The following is a 21,185-nucleotide window of genomic DNA, read 5'->3' on the forward strand; positions in this document are numbered from 1 at the left end:
CATGAATTTCTTAAATACTCACGGATATCCCCAGATATCCATGGATATTTATAAAATTTTTAAGAAATTTAAAAAATTATATTACAAATAATTTTAAGTTTATATTTTAATATCATTGAAATATTAAAAATAAAAAATTCAATTTTAATTTTAAACTTTTATTTAACGTTAATTTTGTGGAAATAATAATAAAAATTCAAGATAATCAATAACTTAAAATAAATCAATTTCACAAGTAAGTTAAAGTCTCATCACAAAGCTATAATAATTCAATCTCATAATTCCAAATGAAAGTAAACAACTTAATATATATAAATCTTATTGGTCCAATCAAAGCTAGAAAATTAATCAAATTACATCCAACATAATTTTATAACATGCTTAACACATGTCGATAACTTCATCAACCTCACTTTTATAAAAAAATAAGATGAGAGAGTGTAGTTTTAGGGTTATGTGGTACAAGGATAATTAAGATATTTAAGAAATAATATTAAACGGGTACCCGCGGGTATGAATATCATCATACCCGCCCCCGCCCCATTTATAAACGGGTAAAAAATTATCCGTCCCCAATATCCGTGGGTACCCAATTAACCTATCCATTTATTATCCGTAGCGAATTTTATCCACAGATACTCGCGAGTACGGGTATTTTTGTCATCCCAACACTCAATATACTTCTCTACCATGCTCTTCAACTCGGTGAGGTTGCGATAACAAATGTAGCCATGTCAATATCTCTGATAAAAATATGTAGAAGTGTGACTTTTGTAAACAAAATCTTACAACATTAATATAAGAAGAAAAATAAAAGGATTATAAAACATTAATATTTGATTAATTTGAAATTTTTTGAATAATGAGCAAAAATAAACCATGAGAATTTAACAACTTCATATCAATATATAGATATGCGTGTAAATATTCATTACACAAAAACATTTCATATATCCCCAGAAAAAATAATGACCAAAAACCCACTAAAAACAATGACGAAAAACCGGTCAGCAAATATTAGTCATGTTGTAGTTGCGAAAACTATGAAACCTCAATGTTACACGCTACAATTTTACAAAATGGATCTGGCAAATGAACAAGTAATCTGGTAGTTATGCTCATTTAGTTTTCAGATAGTTCTCAAGATTTTCATGAAGCTTTGCAAATCTTCTGTTCTAACCCTGCGTGCTCAACCGCACCTGAATACCAACGGTAATCCCAAGTTGGCTAAGTTTAATTTCCAATATCAACTCTTGTATTCCCGAAAGTGAAATTCAATTTGAAAAGCAATTAACATGTGTTTGTCAAGTGTCAAAGATGCAAATGTTTGAGAAGTCACACAATAACCACTTCACCCTCACGAAGAAAACATTTAATATAATCATACACAACACAACTAATTAGAAATATCAAAATGAATAATAATATTTAAATTTATTTGATGAAAACAATTTTCTTTAATCACACTAAAATTTTTCCAATGATTAGCCCAACTGAGATAGGATTTGTGTTGAAAAACTATCTTTTAATGCATTAGTAACATGTTGTTTCGAATTTTTCATTTTTTTAGGCAATCTCTTACTTTCTTTCCCTTCTATAATGCACTTTATCACTTTTCTATTTTCCTCATTCTCCACTATGCATCATTGTTAAATTTTGGCCTCTACCACATTAAATCCATCGGCTAAAAAGACTGTATTTATCTTCTTTGTAAAGAGTGACCATATTATTAGAGGCATTCCCTCTTGTACACTATCCAAAATCGAGTTCCAACCACAATGGCTTAGGAACCCACCAACTCATTTCTGACTAAGGACTTGAACCTGAGGTATCCATAAAGGCACAACCAAACCTTTCCCCTGTCTTTTTCAAAAGCCTGTCTTGTAAGAATAGCAAAGGGTCCTCATTTATAGTCTCAAGGTAAACAACACTTACAGAATTACTAGGTGCTCTCAAAACTCACAAGAGCCTTTAAGAACTCAATTCCAAACCCCAAGTTAGCTCATTATTGATTTGGTGTTAAGAGAGTGTTTGATAACTCAATTTCCAAACCCCAAAAGAAACATATAAGTATAACACTGAATAAGGTAGTTGCTTGTCCAACCATCTTAAACACTCATTAGCCTCATTGCTTGATTCTTTTTGTTATAGGTCTCACAGGGTTTAATCTGATATTTTTGTTTTCCAACTCTTGCAATGCTCTTATAGCACCTGATTCCATTTCTATTAAGGTATTGATAATTATCCCATCAATTATAACCATTGCTTTGGCATGTTCAAGAAAAGACTTGTAAGCTTCACTTGATCAATTTTGGATTGGTTTTGGAAGGTCAACCCCAGGAATGTGTTGGGGATTATATAACTCTGACTAATACAATTTAATTTTTTCTTAGATTATCTAATTTTCATTAATATCTGTTTTTTAAAAGAATACTTTCTTATACCTGCACATTCAATATTATATCAAATATTCTTCACATATTGACCCTTTTATTATATAATTATATAAATCAAATCAAGTAATAGAGATGCAAATTACAAAGTATAGAAGTAGAGCTAACAAAAATTTATATTAGTTTGATTGCAAAACACAAAGTACATAACAATCACAATGTATAAAACTTGTATGCACTAGAAGAAGTTAGGCGATAGTCAACATAAGAAGTCCAATGGTCTATATTTATTCCTTCTGGAACCATTGCAATCAATTCATCTCTTGTACGTGTTCCATCATTCCTTTGGTTCCATAATTGTTTCCTATAGTCACTCCATTTTATGTTAAATGATTTGAAGACATATTGTACATGAGCTTGAGAGTGAACTTCAAACTTAGCCTTCAGTCCAAGAGAGATACATTTTGTTGCAACAAAGAGAGTGCTTAGGTACTTGAAAGGCACTCGGTTTGGAATATGGTACAAGCCAAGTGAAAATGGAAGTCTAATTGGCTATGTTGATAGGTAGGAAATATTGATGACATGAAGAGCATTCACTAGTACACAAAGGGTGTTTTACGTCGTGTATTTTGACCCTTTTACGTCGGAAAAGGGTCCGACGTTAATACGGGAGTCGTAAATTTACGTCGCCACTGGAAGACGACGTAAATTTACGTCGGGAAATTTTGCAGACCGACGTAAAAAGGGGCAAAATCATGCCACAAATTTACGTCGGACGTGGCCTTGTCCGACGTAAATTTACGTCGGTCATTGCAAGGCCCGACGTAAATTTACGTCGGACAACGCCATGTCCGACGTAAATTGTGGCAGTTTTTTTTTTAAAAACGTTTGTAAATTGATATACCCAACACCTGCATATAAATATAATCCAGAATACCAAATCTAAACCAGGCAGTCCAGAATAGAAATTCAAATTGTATTTCAAAATTGAATGACAAAAAGAAAATAATATATAAATCTTAAAAAACATAAATTATGACAATGTAAATCCTATTATCCTAAAAAAGCTATAAAACATGTTTGTCAATGCTATCTAAATAACTAACTATCAAACTATAAACATAATATCTAACTAACTAAACTTAGAAAAAAAGTTGCCCATTGTTCTCTTATCTTGAGCATCTCATCTTCGGGCAATGGAGATGGATCTTGAAAGACCTGAAAGGGTAATTTAAGTGTCATTAATATGCAATGTTAATTATTCTAAAGGTAAATATAGTTAAATAAATTTTGATATGAATTACCTGCACCCAAGAATCAATAATACCCACAGAAACTATGGCTTTCATCCAATACATGATGTAATAGCCACATTCAAACGAGTCTTGTTGCTTATTACACTAAAATGAGAAACAAATAACTATTAATTCCAAAGTCAATAAATTTAAATATTATTGACTGTATGAATTAATTTGCTAACCTTAGGGTATATGAAATGCAATGACTTTGATGATCTGGCTCTTCCACTTAATATATTAGCTCCAGACACGATTCTAATTAATTGAAATAAAAATAAATGTTAGCCAATATATATAATTACAGTGTTAAAACATAATGAAAAAATTTAGTTACCCATGTAATTGGCTTTTAATTTCCTGGCTTGGTTTTCGATGAAGTGAACAAAACCACACCACGGTATATTCCTTAGGAATGATTACCATTAACTGCCAATGAGACCTACATTGTATGACAAACAAATTAGTTAAAAAATTACCATGATTAAAAAATCAATTAAAAAACTAACCCGTCAATGTATGGAGTCATGTATATATGTCTTCTTGAGTCACTCATCCATGTTTGCATATATTGTTGGATCTGGACCTGAGTGTTTCCTGACTTTTGGATGGATTGAGGCTCAATAAATCCATATACTTCTGCTTGTGCTTGCTCCACACTCAATTTGTCCATGTACCTAACACAAATAATTATTATAAGTTAAATGTAATTATTGTAAATTTAGACTCATAAAAGAAAATATGACTTACATGGCCCACAACTGTATGACAGATATATTTAACATGGAGTTTCCCCCAACAATCTCTAATGCATCAGGCAGAGATATGTATAGTGGAACATCAGAGCTATCAACTCCAAAAACTCTAATGTCCCACTGCAATTGAATTGGTTGCTTCTTTAATCGTGGTAATTTGATTAGAAGCTTAGATATGGGATCATCCTCAGCTTCTGCGATATTAGCATCATGAACATGAGGTTCTCTCATGACCTCCTTACCACGATCGATAAAATCCTAAAGAAATAATCAAAATTAGTTAAACAATAATAGAATTATAAGAATCTAAAAGAGCAATAATATAATTACCTTTGCCCGTGCTGAAAGCGGCATGACCAAACATTTTGGCCAAGCTAAGAATGTGCCGGTTGCCTGCCCCACTAGTTGAACCTCTGTATTGGGCAAAGGCACTGGAGCAGCAGCATCTTGAACTTGGTCAACCACAACCCGTGTCCAGTCTGGCTGTAGAGGGACACCATGGATGGTTGAGCCACCCTCAAATACTCGGCCAATAGCCACTAACCGTGGGGGGTCATCCTCAACATATAACTCGCACTGGTTTGGTACATCAGTGTGAGCATGTTCCCCTGAGAAATTTGGAGCAGCACAACTCCCTTTAGTGCTGACTCGAACACCATCATGAGCAACTGCAGTCTGTTGCTGAGAACGAGCCAAAAGTTCAAACTTCTCTTCAAACTGTTTTTCAATATTCTTCAGTTTCTCTTCAAACTGCATCTCCAATCTCTGCTCCAATTTCTGTATAACCTCTTGACTGCAAGAGTCGACAGTGCTCCTCGATGATCGGCCACCAAAGAGATCTCGGTGGCTCCAAGAACCACCAACACCACGCACACGACCTCCGTGCTCTGGCTTTCCTATGGCCGCTGCGAGGATATCATTCCGACCATCGGAAACAAATGAGCCCTGGGTGCTCTGCTCAACTAAATCCTCCTGCAACAATAAGGAAGATTAAAAAATCTTATGAATTAAATGAGTTGAAATGAAGAGTCTTAATTTGTATATTTTTACTTACTATTTTATTAGCAACGGCCCTTGCAGACTCAGAAATCATTTGCCCATCTGGTTTTGTCCGGGCTACTATCCACATCTCATGGCGGGGAGGTGACTCCACACGGTCAGCATCCTCAACCCCTGCTGCCTGTGCCCTAGCCTTCTTCATTTGCTTTTTTTTCCTTTCATATCCCCCTCTTGACAATAGATGGGGTGCATCATTCTTGGCTTGTCGTTCTTGGGCAGCTATTCTTTTAGCCTGCAATAATACAAAAAAAAATGAGATAAATTAAAATATACCTTAAGTATTTGTGTCAATGTAAAAGTTATCAATAACTAACCTGCCACGAAGGGTCCAATCGAGTGGCACAAAATTGCATTCACTCCTCATCAGTGATCTGGTACTTTAGACAGGGAGTCTCATTTTGGCGCTCTCCAAATACATACTCCCGTGTCAAGAAAGTCTTGAAGTCTCTCCACCTGCTGGCAAGGGCAGATAACATCTTCCTCCTCATGCCCTCAGTGTTGGGAATGTCAAAATTTTGCTATGAAAATAACAACAAATAATAAATAATGTATTTAAGTTATATAATATTGAAAGGATGTGAAAGTATATACCTGAATATCCTGCCACATGAGGTTCTTGTCAACCTCCTGAACGTCATCCCATGATGGAATGATAATAGAAACATGTCGTCGAGCTAGGACTCCCAAATAGCTCTTAAACTTGGCAGCATTTGGGCCTGATGCCTTGCCAGAACGAGGATCCACCTCAACCGGTGTCCTCTCCTTGGCAATGCGCCCAGCTGTCAACCCAGACAATCGAGTGACAGATCTACCTTCCCTCCTTCCACTGCCAGACCCAGAATCCTCCATAATCCTGAAAAAATTAAACTGTCATTATTAAAACAATGAATTAATTGAATAGACAAATAAAGTAAAAAAGATAATAACAATATAGCAACAAAATAACTAATAAAAAAACAAATAATACATAAACAGAAACCTATTAGGTTGGAATGTTTTCCCATATTCCTTTAGCATGATCACTTCGAATAGCATGTATTTCGTCCACTTCATTGTCCGCAATAGGACCAAATGATCTGCTTGAGAAAGACGGTGTCTCATGCATATCTAGAGACTCATCTTCGTGAGTTCCATGCATGGTTCTTCCTTCGAGGACCACTGACCATTTCTCATTACATGGATCCTTTACATAAAAAATTTGTCTTGCTTGATATGCCATAATAAAAGGTTCATCCTTATAGCCGACCTTATTCAAATCAACCAAAGTAAACCCTAAATCATCTGTCCGCACACCTGTATTGCCATCAACCCATTTACACTTGAACACAGGCACTCTAAACGTAACATAATCAATTTCCCATATGTCTTCTATGACTCCGAAATAACTCATGGATGCTGTAATGGGATTTTTATCTTTTGAACTAGCAAAGTGCACAGCCTCAGCCTGAATTGTAACCCCACTATTTTGTACTCTACTTTTTTCATCTTCTGTTTTTGTATAGAAACAATATTTGTTAATGTCATACCCACCAAATGTAATGACATCATTGTTAGGCCCACGCGCGAGTCTCAAAAGTGTATCAGAAGCATTAACCTCACCATAAACCTTTTTCTTAAACCAAGCTAAAAAACTCTTGTTATGTTCATTCAATACCCATTTCTCAGTCATCCGAGGGTGTGCTATCTTGATTTCATCTATGTGTTCTGATATGTAAGGAATTACTTCATCAGTGTTGTTCAATATGTACAAATGTGCTTGGTCAACTTCTGTTCGACTCACAGTTCTAATCTTTAAACTTCGACTACCCTTACCAAATTGTTTCCCATCTTGTCGAGTCTTGGGAATTCCTATTGGTTCTGATTTCGACATGTACCCTGAACAAAACTCAATGGCTTCTTCTGCAATGTACCTCTCCACAATAGAGGCTTCTGGGCGGTATTGATTCTTGGCATATCCTTTTAAGATCTTCATATATCTCTCAATAGGGTACATCCATCTAAGATAAACCGGGCCACACAATCGAATCTCCCTAACCAAATGAACTATCAAATGCACCATGATATCAAAAAATGAAGGTGGAAAATACATTTCCAATTGACACAAGATTGTGATTGCTTCATTTTCTAACTCATCTAACTTTATAGGGTCAATTACTTTGTTGCAAATGGCATTGAAGAATAAACACAATCGAGTAATATCAACTCTAACAGAAGATGGTAAAATGTTACGAATAGCCACAGGCAAAAGTTGTTGCATTAACACATGACAATCGTGAGACTTTAAACCAATCAACTTCAAATCTTGCATAGACACCAGACTCTTAACATTTGAGGAGTACCCTTGTGGAACTTTCACACTGCTTAAGCACTCACAAAAGATTTTTTTTTCTTTCTTTGATAGAGTATGACAAGCTGGAGGCAAGTAAGTGCGTCTTCCAATAGACTGAGGATGCAACTCATAACGTATACCCATGTCCACCAAATCTTGTCGTGCTTTCACTCCATCTTTAGTCTTTCCTTTGATGTTTAGCAATGTCCCAATTACACTATCACAAACATTTTTCTCCACATGCATCACATCTATGCAGTGTCTAACATCTAACTTGCACCAGTAAGGAAGATTAAAGAATATTGATCGTTTCTTCCAGATATTTCTCTCAGTTGACTTCTTTTGCGTCTTTCCGAAAACAATGTTAATGTTCTTCACCCGTTGATATACTTCTTCACCATTGCGCGGTGTCGAGGCAATTTCATCCTCTTGACTTCCATTGAATGCTTTCTTCAATCTACGGTATGGATGACTACGAACAAGAAACTTACGATGCCTAGGGTACGCAGTCTTTTGCCCATGTTTCAATTGGGTATAACTTGTGTTTTCTTCACATATAGGACATGCATAATGACCCTTCACACTATACCCACTCAGGTTACCATATGCTGGAAAATCATTTATTGTGCAAAATAACATTGCACGCATGGTAAATTTTTCTTCACGATATGCATCAAACACCTCCACTCCTGTGTCCCATAACATTTTCAAGTCATCAATCAATGGACTAAGATACACATCTATGTCATTTCCTGGTTGTCGGGGACCTGATATCATCATAGACAACATAATATATTTTCTCTTCATGCATAGCCAAGGAGGCAAATTATAAATGACCAACAAAACTGGCTATGAACTGTGTTTACTACTTAAGTTCCCATAAGGATTCATGCCATCTGTAGCTAAACCAATTCTCAAGTTTCTTGACTCTGCACCAAATTCTGGAAATGTTTCATCAATCCTCTTCTATTGCGGAGAATCAGCTGGATGTCGAAGAAAGTTGTCACATTTTCTACCATTTTCATGCCATGTGAGGTTTTTTGCATCTTCTTTAATGGCAAACAATCTTTTAAACCTAGGTATTATTGGCAAATACCATAAGACCTTAGCAGGGGGACCCTCTATTTCTTCCTCACCATTACTTCCATCAGTTTTCTTTTTGAACCGCGACAATCCACATGTGGGACACACTTTCAGTGTAGCAAAATCATTTGTATATAATATGCAATCATTAGGGCACGCGTGTATCTTCTTATACTCCAAACCCATTGGACATAATATCTTTTTTGCCTCATAGTTGCGATTAGGTAACGTGTTATCTTCTGGAAGCATCTCCTTCAATAACTCCAACAATTCTATGAAACTTTTATCAGTCCAACCATTTCTTGCTTTTAAACTAAACAATTTTAAAGTTGCTGATAATCTTGTAAACATACTGCATCCTGGGTATAATGGTTGCTCAAAATCAGACTTTAAGGTATCATACACATGTGCTCTTTCAAAATTTTCTTCACCAACATCACGTATCATCTCTTCTAAGTTATCGTTCATCCCTTCAAAATTTTCAGTTGTTGACACTGTTGGAATGTCTAATATTTCTCCGTGCCATGTCCATACTGTATAACTCTTCACAATACCATATATAAACAGGTGATCACGTATTTCTCCAACTTCTTGACGTATCTGATTCTAACATCGAACACATGGACAATAATATGCCCCTTTGATGGGTTTCCCATTTTCTCTTGCAAATTGTAAGAACTCTTCAACTCCATTTCTGTACTCTTGACTAATGCGACTTGCATTCATCCAACTTCGATTCATTATCTATATATTAACACAAATTAACTATTGACTCAGTTATTCATAATTTTTTTAACCTAAACTACAACCCTAAAAAATTGATGGTAAACTAAATGTCAATGCCTAAAAAAGTCTCTTCTTTAATGCATCTGGAACGGCCCGTACTGAAACTAGAACGGGACGTTCCAGATCAACAAATTACAACAAAAAAAATTCCAGCAGAACGGGCCGTTCTCCATGCAGAACGACCCGTACTGCTTGCAGAACGGCCCGTTCTGCAAGGAGAACGGCCCGTTCTGCAAGGAGAACGGCCCGTTCTGCAAGGAGAACGGAACGGGCCGATCCAGAGGAACAAATAGCAAAAAAAAAACAAATAAATTACGAGGACAACAAACTAACCTCAAACGACCAACGTGCTGACACTTACAAACTTGGATACGTTGAATGTAGCCGTAAACGCAGTGGGAGACTCAAGTAATTTAGAGGATTTCGTATAAACTGTGAGCGCGGGAATGAAAATGGGACTTTGGGGGCAATATAGGAGAACTATTACGTCGGATAAGGCTTCGCCGACGTAAATTTACGTCGGCCTTGGTGGACTCCGACGTAAATTTACGCCGGACGTGGGTGGGACCGACGTAAATTTACGTCGGACTAAAGGGAACCGACGTAAATTTACGTCGGAATAGAGGTACCCGACGTAAATTACCTAATTTACGTCGGTCTACGAGAGGTCCGACGTAAATTAGTCTCCACTTATTTACGAAACTGCCACCGCGTTTTTACAACGTCGGTGTTTGTGGTTTGCGACGTAAATTGGGTGACGTAAATACCCTTTTTTGCACTAGTGATTACAGGTTATGTTTTTTCCTTAAGTTTTGGGATGTTCTCATAGAACTCAAAGAAGCAAGAAATTGTTTCTCAATCCAGTACTAAAGTGGAATATATAGCTAGAGTAGTGGCAACAAACTAAGTTATTTGGTTAAGGAAAATTCTTCTAGAGTTAAGAGTAGAGCAGTTAGTTGGAAGCCACTGAGATTTATTGTGACAACAAGTCAACAATTGATGTTGCAAAAAATCTAGTCCAACATGAAAAGACTAACACTACAAGAAAAATTGTTATTATCTACGGAATATTACTTATGCATTTTTTTCCGTAGATAATATTTAGTTATCTACGGAATATTATCTACGAAATTTTTTCCGCAGATAACCAACGAAAGTTGTTATCTACGAAAAAATTTCGTAGGTAACGTTAGTTATGAAATTTTCCGTAGATAACAACTTTCGTGGGTTATCTACGGAAAATTCCGTAGGTAAGTTACCTACGAAAAATTCCGTAAATAATAATAATAATAATAATAATAATAACCTCGAAAGTTGTTATCTACGAAAAATTTCACATGTAACGTTACTTACGGAATTTTTCGTAGATAACCACGAAAGTTGTTATATACAGAATTTTTCGTAGGTAATGTTACCTACGAAATTCTCCATACATAACATCTTTCATGGGTTATCTACGAAAAATTCCTTAGGTAAGTTACCTACGGAAAATTCCATAGATAATAATAATAATAATAATAATAATAATAATAATAATAATAATAATAATAATATTATTATTATTATTATTATAATAATGATAATAAAAATAATAATAAAAATAGTAATAATTTTAATAATAATAATAATATTAATAATAATAATAACAAGAATAATAATAATAATAATAAATAATAGTAATAATAATAATAATAATGATAATTATAATAATAATAATAATAATAATAAAAATAACAATAGTAATAATAATTATAATAATAATAATAATAACAACAATAATAATAATAAAATAATAATTATAATAATTATAATAATAATAATAATAATATAAGTATGAGACTGTATAGTCGAGGATGACTTAAATGAATTAATTTGTACAACTTATACTGATAACATGCATTTGTTTTTTTTTTTAGCTTATCTCATCAGAACTCCACAGTTAAGTGTGCTTGACTTGGAGTAATATAGGGATGGGTGACCTTCTGAGAAGTTTTCCAAAAAATGTGCAGTAAGGACAAAATACGTTAAAAAGTAAAGTGTCATGAAATAACATCCTTGAGAGGCCAAATATGATGGTTGTTACATTAATAAATTTATCTGTAGATAACAACTTTCATGGGTTATCTATGAAAAATTCCATAGGTAACATTACCTATGAAAAATTTTTCGTAGGTAACGTTATATGACCTTATTACCTACGAATTTTCATGCTTATTTACGAATTTCTTCTGTAGATAATTCTAATTTTTCTTATAGTGTAAGAATATTCAAGTGAAGTTTCATGTCATACACGAGGTTGTCAAAAATCATGAGATCTAGCATATTCATTATTGTTTTGATCTTCAAGTTATTGATATATTAACTAAAGCTCTTCCAAAAGCAAGATTTGAAAGACTTAGAGAATTACTTGGAGTGTCCATAAAAAATTTCAAGGAGTGTTGAAGCTGCTAAAATTTCTAATGTCAACAATATTTTGTGATGTAAATTTTTATCTAAAGACTTATGTTGTAGCTGGTGTGTTTGTCAGTCTACTTGAGTGCAAAACCTATACCTATTAGAGTGTGTTCAACTATGTAATGATATTTGACAAGTTACTCATACATATTAGGTAGTTAAAGTGTGTTGCTATGTATTTATGTAAACTCTATACACTAGTGGAAAAAGGAGCTACTACGTCTCTTCATTTACGTCGGAAACTAGCACACCCGACGTTGTAAAAACGCGGTGGCAGTTCTGTAAATAAAGAGGAGGAAATTTATGTCGAACATAGATGGGTCCGACGTAAATTAGATAATTTACGCCGGCTGCTTAGCTGTCCGACGTAAATTATCTCATTTACGTCGGACCCATCTTTGTCCGACGTAAATAACTCCTTAAATGAAGGTGTGCGCGCACTATAGATTTCAAATCGTGGCACCTTCTTCCTCATCAACCCTTCTCCCGCGCGTTGTGGATTTTTCTTCCTCATCCCTCCGCCTCCTCCTCAAATTGTGGTTGTCCTCCTCATCTTCACCTTCTTCTGTTTTTCTTCTTCGGAGTTGCGTTGGTTTCTTCTTCGCGTGTTGATGGAAATGGTTTAACCATACATCCATCTGTTTTTCTATGAGGTAGTATCATCTATCAAGTTTGTGTTTTCTGGGATGTTTTTTTCGTAATAATGTTTGTGTTGCATTTCGTGTTTGTGAAACTGGAGAAGGAAGTGACCAAGTCCGGGATTGGAGAACCCACTGCCTGGGTCTATCAAGCAGAACGGGCCGTTCTGCTTGCACTCATTTTTTTATTTTATTTAAATTTTATGACTTTTTTACGTCGGACCTTGGCATGTCCGACGTAAATTTACGTCGATTTTTGCGTCCCGACATAAATTTACGTCTCCCGCTTCTACGTCGAAAGTTTTTCTAACGTAAAAAAACCCCTCTAATAACCAACGTAAAATGTGTATTGTGTACTACTGATATATATATATATATATATATATATATATATATATATATATATATATATATGTATGTATGTATGCATCAGAAACTTATTAGCAAAAATTTCAATAAAAAACCCTTCATTTTCTAATTCAAAAACACGTCTTGTGCAGTCATGACTATAGAAATTTTATCATACTCTAATAAAGTCTAATAATATATATTATTTCATATTCTCAACATAGTGAAAGATAATTAGTTTCAAAGGATAGTAAATTATCCTTGGACATTCTATAATACCATTTTATTTGTAGTCTTTTCCAACATCAATTTTTCTATGTCATGAGTCTCAAAGACATCACAGTAACTGGGTCACCGATGGAGAAAAACAAACGAAGGAAATTACGCTAAACACAACTAATTACGTCAAACAACTTAAGTAAAACTACTTTCCTAAATCTCAGTTAAATTTTCCCATTGGTTAGCCAACTGAAACAAGGTCTGTGTTGAATAACCATCTTTCAATGCATTAGCAGCAGAATCTTTTAAATTGCTCATTCTTTCACGCATTCCTTTACCTTCTTCCTCTTCCATCAGACACTTTATCACCTTTGCGATTTCTTCCTTTTCAACTATGCCATCATCGTTAAATTTTGGCCTCAATGCCACTTTAAGTCCATCAACTAAAAGCACTGCATTCATCTTTTGCTCTGCAAAGAGTGGCCATGTTATTAGAGGCACTCCTTCTTGCACACTTTCCAAAGTTGAGTTCCAACCACAATGACTTAGGAAACCCCCAACTGAATTGTGACTAAGGACTTGAACCTGAGGTGCCCATGAAGGCACAACCAAACCTTTATCCTTCGTCCTTTCCAAAAACCCACTTGGTAAGAAATGCAAAGGGTCCTCATTTGCAGTCTCAAGGTAAGCAGCACTAGACGAATTACTTGGTGCTCTCAAAACCCACAAGAACCTTTGACAACTCAATTCCAAACCCAAGGCTAGCTCATTGGTTTGGTCTTGAGAGAGTGTACCACCACTTCCAAAAGAAACATACAAAACTGAACAAGGTGGCTGCTTGTCCAACCATCTTAAACACTTATCAGACTCATCAGCCTCATTGCTCGACCCTTTTTGTGTAATGGGTCCCACTGGATACAATCTAATCTTTCCATTTCCCAACTCTTGCAATGCTCTTATAGCACCTGATTCCATTTCTAAAAAGGTGTTGATAATAATCCCATCAACTATAGGTTTAGCAAATGCTTTTGCACGTTTAAGAAAAGACTTGTAAGTTCCACTTGATCGGTTTTGGGTTGGAGCTGGAAGATCAACCCCCAAGAGTGGTACACAACCTGGTAACTTTATGGGTTCTTTAAGGTCCTTGTACTCACCTGAAACTTCCTCATCAAGTTTTGGCAAGTGTAAAATTAGTGACAATGTCATAGCTGAACCAGGGCAGTAAAAATAGGACAAAGCGTTGAACTCCTTTGCAAATTCCAAGGTTTGATATGCAAAAACATCTACCACCAACGCAGTTAAAGGAGCCTTAGAGGATAAGGATTTCAGGACCTTGTGTATTGAGGGCAGAGAAAGAGTAACAGTGAGTTGAATTAGGAGTCCAGGGTCTGCTCCTTGGGGTAATTGTTCTTTGTTGATGGGAGGGAGAAAAATGGAGTCTATGTTTGAAGGAAGAGTTTTAAGGTAGGATTTGGAGGATTCTGGGGGTGGCCCAAGTGAAGGAATGATGCATGTCACATGAAAATTTGGGTGAAGCTTGATAAGTCTCTTGGTGAACTCAATTATAGGGACCAAGTGGCTGAAACCAGGACTTGAAACAATAGCTATGTGACTTGTTTTTGCCATCGAAACAGATAGACTAGATGTTTTCTTGTTCAGAATGTTGAGAATGCTAGATATGATGCTTTCTTTATTATGATAAAAGAGTTTTCTTGTAAATATGGCTAATCATTGGCTTTTTGGTATCCAATTTATCACAGGCAATGGAGATATACATACGGCAAAGCCTGTTTTAGTTGTCCTTGTTTGAATGTTGTTTATGCATTAGGGTAGCTTTCAAAGTGTGAATCCCCGTGGTGCCACTGCGAACCACATATCGATTATCTGTTATTAATTTCCACAAAATTTGTCTTTTAACTCGTCTTTTTCTTCAACTTTATGTGGTTCACCGAGACTCGTTTGTGTTTTAATGACTTGTCATCTTTCCTAAAGCCTTTTTGCTTTCAATTATTTTAGTGTAAAGTATTTTATTCCGGATCTGTTTCTGAAATTATAAGTCTGTTCATTATACAAGGATTATAAAAATAAATCAAATTAAAATTGATATATTTGAAGAGATGAAAAAATGTATTAGTTTAGACCATTTCTTAATTTTCTTTTCGTTCTTTTTGGTACGTATTGATTTTTTTTTATTCTCAGTAATGTAAATATAATAACAAAGATAATGGAAGCTTAGAATCACATGTTGGCCAAGCTTGATGATTAGGATTAGAATATTTTACACTTGAAATAGTCGTTTATGGTTTATATTAGTGTAATACGTACAATAAGTTAAATATTTTTATATAATTTATTTTCTTGTTAATGTATTTCTTAACATAATATATATATATATATATATATTCATTAAATTAGTTATTGAGAACACTAAGTTAATAATTTTGGGGCATTTTTGTGCTATATTGTATGTAAATTGTTTTTTCATTTAGTGGCCGGATTAGGCTTAATAGGTGTATTTGCAAGTTTAAGATCCACTACAAGAAAAGTAATAAGTACTTACAAAAATTAGAGTTGGCCATTAAACCAGCACAATTAGAGTTGATTTGGCAACCGACAAAATATTGCATCTTTATTATTATTTTTATTTATTTTAGAATTATTTGCAATTGCATAAGCTAAACTAACGCTTAATCTAACTTAATTATCAATATATGTTTTGATTCTAATTGTCGTCTTGGCCAATGCTTATTATTAATTTAATTTACTTTTTGAAAATTTTATATATCAATTAGTCGATGCTAATTATAAATATAATTTGTTCATTAAAAATTACAAATATAACTAATATTTTCAATTTATGCAATGTACAAATTAAATATTTATTATATATAATTAAAATTTATAATAAATTATATATGATAAATATTATGAATATAAAAATTATATTTAAAACATAAGAGTACGAAACTGGCATGTATTTCACAGATCAACAAATCACTGCATTTGCGAAAATCAACCCCTCCGATGCTCATAGTACTAAAAATTTGGAGGAGGAAGATGGGTTTAAGAAGGTTTTCTGCTGGAATGTTCAAAAGGGATTCATTGTGCATCGAGACGAGGTAGGATTGGCTCAAGAGATGGAATGATGCAACAAAGTTAGTATTCGAGCTTCTTAACTCGAATTTCGGCCTATATGGCTGAACGAATGGCCAAAGAGGCCGAGGAAAATTGTGAAGCTGTCAAGATATGATTGATGACACCAAGAAATATGTAAAGGGAGATGCGAATTGTACGGCTGTAATAGCCGAAGAAAAAGAAAACAAAAGAAAAAATAAAAATTGTGAAACCAGGAAAAAGAACTTGATGTAAAAGTTGACAAAGTCGAGAATGGACAAAGGAAAGTGTCCGAGGTACAAGAAGCAAAGCTCGATTCTGTTTTCGATAATTCCCCTTTGGGATTTGAGAAAATGATGAATGATGACTTTGAATTGGAAGCTTAAGACCCATTAGAAGAAATCAATCTAGGGACTATAGAAAACAAGAAGATCACATACATTAGCAAGCTATTGAGGGGAAGTCTCAGAGAAGGAATCATATGAGTTTTGCGCGAATATAGGGATTGTTTTGCCTAGGAGTATGAAGAAATAGCCGATCTAGATCGAATTTTAGTAGAACACAGATTGCCAATGATCCTAGGGAAAAAACCAGTAAAGCAAAGCTGACAAAGATTTGCTCCGCAAGTGATCGAAAAGATTAAACAAGAAATCGAGAGGTTGTTGAAAGCCAAGTTTATCCGCACTTCGAGGTATGCTAAATGGATATCCAATATTGTACCCGTCATCAAGAAGAATAGAAAAATGAGGGTGTGTATCGTCTTTCGAGATCTTAATACGGCTACACCTAAGGACGAATATCCTATTCCTATTGCCAAAACAATGATCGATGCAGCTGCAAGTAATGAAATATTAAGCTTGTTAGATGGGTATTCCGGTTACAATCAAATGTATATTGCCACTAACGATGTGTAAAAAACTGCTTTTAGATGCCCAGGGGCTTTAGGTACTTATGAATAGGTGGTAATGCCATTTGGTCTAAAAAATGCAGCGGTAACATATCAAAGGGTAATGAATTTAATCTTCCATGACTTGATAGGTAAATTCGTACAAAATTGCGATCATTTACAACATCTAAAATTATCCTTTAAAAGAATGAGGAAATATGGTTTGAAAATGAATCCACTAAAATGTGTTTTTAGTGTCACAACAAGTGAATTTCTGGGATTCATTATACATAAAAAGGGGATCGAAGTGGATAAAACAAAACCAAGACAAACACGGAAGCCAAACCTCCTTCGAACAAGAAAGAGCTTCAATCCTTAAAATTGGGTATAAGGAATGCCTGGTCGAGATCTTCAACATAAGCTTTTGAGCGGAATGACTCTAACAGAGGTTGAAAATTGCCAACAGACTTAAGAGCTTTCTCCGAGACCGAGGTTCCACTAGTCCAGTTTTCCAACACCTCCAAAATATTATCTACTTCGACGTCATCATTAAAAAAGCAAATTAGATCCAAGTCAACAGAAGGAATCAAAGTCGGGGGTCGCATAGAGGACCCAAAGTCATTTTTATCTAGTTTGGAAGAAGGTGTAAGAGGTTGAGCTAGCTCAGGGATGACCATTGTTTCGCCTAAAAAAGAAAAATAATTTATATACAATTAATGAAAATATATATGCGGTATGAATAAATAAATCAGGTAAACGAGGGTCAATGAAGGAGGCAAGTACCTGTGCCAAATGGAATTTCAGGTTTTAATTCAAAAGAGGGAGCATCACCTTGAGAGAACTAGTGGGGTGTTTCGACGCCAACGAGGGTTTCCAACTGAGAAACACCCATAACATCCTCCGGTTTAGAAGTAACAAGCTACGTAAAGTACTTAATAGTCACAATCATCGAAAGATAGTGAATCAGTCAAAGGAAAAGAAAACAGGAACTTACCTTTTGAGGTTGATCAAGAAGAGGTTAAGGATCCTTAGAAAAATCTTGCGAAGAGGAAATATTGATAACCTTAATATCCTAGAAGAAGAAAGCTTATATAGTTAGGGAGAGTCAAAAAATTGAGAAATATAAAATTACGTGTACATTTACCTTTTGAAGTCTGTCTTTCAAGATCTCTTGAGGACTAGTGACAATAACGTCAGCTTGGGGAAAAGACTTCATGGCATCTTTCAAAGTTACTCGACTTTTGGTGCCTTGTCAGTCTTGATCAAAGAAATCTTTTGTTTTTCTTTTCCTTTGTCAGACCTCTTCGTGGTAGAAACCTGGTTTGATCGATTTTAATAAACAAGATATTGGCGAACATATATTGGAGATAAGAAACTTATTGTTTTGCCACTAGAGGAGTTTACTTTGATTTTTCTTCTTCGATGGGTCAAACTCCTTGTAGACACCCAATTTCGTTCGGACCAACAAAAGCTATGAAATCGACGTCTATCATCAAAGAATTGGAGCTCCCAAGCATGCAAACAACAGGACAGAACATCAGAAGGCATAAAGCCCAAATACATTGGTTTTAGTGGCCTAAAACGGGCTGTTCCAAAATTCGAACGGGTCGTTCCAAGCCACAAAAAAAGGCCTAAAAACCTAGTCTGCAACGAGCTGTTCCAAAACCAGAACATGTCGTTCCAAACCAGGAAAAAAGCCTAAAAATCTTAGGCTAGAACGGGCCGTTCTGAAATTGGAACGGGCCGTTCCAAGCACCTAAAAAAGGGTTAAAAACCTTAACTAGAACGGGCCGTTCCGAGTTATTAAAATGGCCTAAAATCTCTTGCTTGGAACGGCCGTTCTAGTTTAGGCAATTGTGTGTTAATCTCACTTCTGGAACGGGTCGTTCGAATTTCAGAATGGGTCGTTCTAGTTACAAAATTAACACACAACGTTCTGATCCAGAACTGGCCATTTCGATTTTGGAACGGACCGTTTTGGAAACCCTTCTGATGCCTATAAATAGACAACTTGGGCACAGTTCTCAAGACTCCAAAATTTTGTCCAGACTCCTTAGAGCTCAAAATTTCTCTCTTTTTTCTCTTTCTCTCTCTTTTGTATTTCTTGAGATTTTGTGAGGCACATTATAGTGTGAAAGGTCGCCACAAAGCACCTAAAATCTTCCTATTTTGAAGATTCAATAAAGCTTATTCAAGAGGTATTTCAGTTAATCTCTTTCTCTCTCTTTTATTTCTTATCTATAATAAATATTGTTATAATAAAAATAATCATGTAGACATTTTAAGGTTAATTGTATAATTTAAATTTCAAGCATGTAAATAATTATTAATAAAAGGGGATTTAATATTTATATTATTATCATTTATAATGCTAACTTCATCATAGGGTACCAATTAAGGGCGTTGTAGGGGTACTTAATACCTTCCCTACACGTAACCGACCCCCGAACCCAATTCTGGTTATCAAGACCACTATTGGATTTTTTAGAAAACCTTTTCTTTTTTCCAATATTTTGAGTAAAACATTGGTGGCGACTCCATGAACTCATTCTTCAAAATCATTAATTAAGGATTAGTCTGGTGTTCAGGCATTCCTTAATTGATGAGACTTTCAAAAGGATGTCTAAATCATTAGTCGCGAGATCGAAAATTTTTGGGTTACGACAGATGGCGACTCCACTAGGGACGTTTAAAGAGGGTTAGACCCATTTAATTGATGAAGTTAATAAAATAAAAAATAATAATTTAAATATTTTTCTCCTTTACTTTAATAAAGATCGTATTTGTTTGGCTTTAATATCTGTTTGTTTGTTTAAATTCTGCACCTGTTTGAATAAAACTGTACACAATCCTTTGCACACAACAGTTCCCCCTACACCCGGGGGCATGAGGGTAATAAATATAGGGAATGATTGACGTACGACCGGCCCAAGTTTGGCCTTGGAGCCTGCGAGCCTTGTCAGAAATCACACTCAAGGTGATAACCGGTTACTCTAGCCTGAAATACTGCGACAGACCTTAGAGTTTGCCAGGTGACGGTGACAGAGATATTGGGTCCCTATAATGGGGGCACATTGGGGGCCTTAAGACCAGTGAGATTAGAAATTTCCTATACAATGCACTTTTCTTGTAGGGACCACAGACCAAGGATTTAAATGTGACTATTCGTGGGTGTACATTTGTTTGAGCATATGTGATGGAGGAGGCCCATGGACTAAGGGCCCAACTACTAGGGCTATGGCAAGGATGATGCATGAAGAGTGGGCCCAAGCCCAAGGAAGGCCCGCCACTTTGTTTTGTTGGGCTTTGTCTCAAGCCCATTAGATTAGGGATAGTGTAGGAATGGGCCTTAGTGCCTTGTATTTTCTTTGGGCCTTGTATTTCCGGCCTTGTAGCTTAGGAATTACATTTAGAGGTCATTAGAATTTAGGGTTAATTAAGGTTGCATGTGCATTATCATTAGCATGTAATTAACTTGGCATTTGAGAGACATTTCGGCCATGTGCACCCATGCACATGGTGTGACTTAAATGCAACTCAAATGAGAAGCCAAATTACATGCCAAATGATGGAGCACATGGAGGTTCCGGGTTTGGCTCCTAAAATTTGAATTTTGAATTCAAATTTTAGGCGCCTAAGGTTAAGTAACCATACCATGGTTTTACTTAACCCTAGGCTAACCCAAGGAACCATTTAACCTAATTTTACCCTATATATTCCTTATGGACGAGCCTTGTATGCACTTTTGGATTAATTGAATGAGTTTTCATTGCTTGAAACCTCTCCCTCCGAAAGTCTCTCTCATACCTTTCTCTACCTACTTGAG

The 21,185-nt window shown here is 35.4% G+C and overlaps 3 protein-coding genes, 1 long non-coding RNA gene and 1 pseudogene across 4 annotated transcripts; all 5 read right to left on the minus strand.

Moving 5' to 3' along the window:
• Positions 1 to 1,396: 1,396 nt before the first annotated feature.
• Positions 1,397 to 2,699, minus strand: LOC145949226 (UDP-glycosyltransferase 72B1-like; annotated as a pseudogene).
• A 182-nt stretch (positions 2,700 to 2,881) lies between these two features.
• LOC145957327 (uncharacterized) lies at positions 2,882 to 5,572 on the minus strand. Its single transcript, XM_083073564.1, has 4 exons — positions 5,513 to 5,572; positions 4,774 to 5,415; positions 4,439 to 4,701; positions 2,882 to 4,365 (listed from the first exon to the last, which is right to left on the minus strand). The coding sequence occupies exons 1-4, from the start codon at positions 5,570 to 5,572 to the stop codon at positions 4,185 to 4,187; spliced, it is 1,146 nt and encodes a 381-aa protein (XP_082929690.1). The 3' UTR covers positions 2,882 to 4,184.
• Positions 5,523 to 9,850, minus strand: LOC145956810 (uncharacterized). The gene is made up of 2 exons (XM_083072514.1): positions 6,094 to 9,850; positions 5,523 to 6,020 (listed from the first exon to the last, which is right to left on the minus strand). The coding sequence occupies exon 1, from the start codon at positions 8,636 to 8,638 to the stop codon at positions 6,485 to 6,487; it is 2,154 nt and encodes a 717-aa protein (XP_082928640.1). The 5' UTR covers positions 8,639 to 9,850; the 3' UTR covers positions 5,523 to 6,020; positions 6,094 to 6,484.
• Positions 9,851 to 13,328: 3,478 nt separating this feature from the next.
• On the minus strand, positions 13,329 to 15,134 carry LOC109791508 (hydroquinone glucosyltransferase). Its single transcript, XM_020350812.3, has one exon. The coding sequence runs from the start codon at positions 14,983 to 14,985 to the stop codon at positions 13,573 to 13,575; it is 1,413 nt and encodes a 470-aa protein (XP_020206401.1). The 5' UTR covers positions 14,986 to 15,134; the 3' UTR covers positions 13,329 to 13,572.
• A 2,341-nt stretch (positions 15,135 to 17,475) lies between these two features.
• On the minus strand, positions 17,476 to 18,682 carry LOC109791509 (uncharacterized). Its single transcript, XR_002239038.3, has 4 exons — positions 18,504 to 18,682; positions 18,354 to 18,431; positions 18,143 to 18,278; positions 17,476 to 18,044 (listed from the first exon to the last, which is right to left on the minus strand). It is a non-coding gene; the product is annotated as an uncharacterized LOC109791509 (long non-coding RNA).
• Positions 18,683 to 21,185: the final 2,503 nt, after the last annotated feature.

Source organism: Cajanus cajan, chromosome 4 (genome assembly GCF_000230855.2).
Source record: "Cajanus cajan strain Asha chromosome 4, NIPB_CcT2T_4, whole genome shotgun sequence".
NCBI lineage: Eukaryota > Viridiplantae > Streptophyta > Magnoliopsida > Fabales > Fabaceae > Cajanus > Cajanus cajan.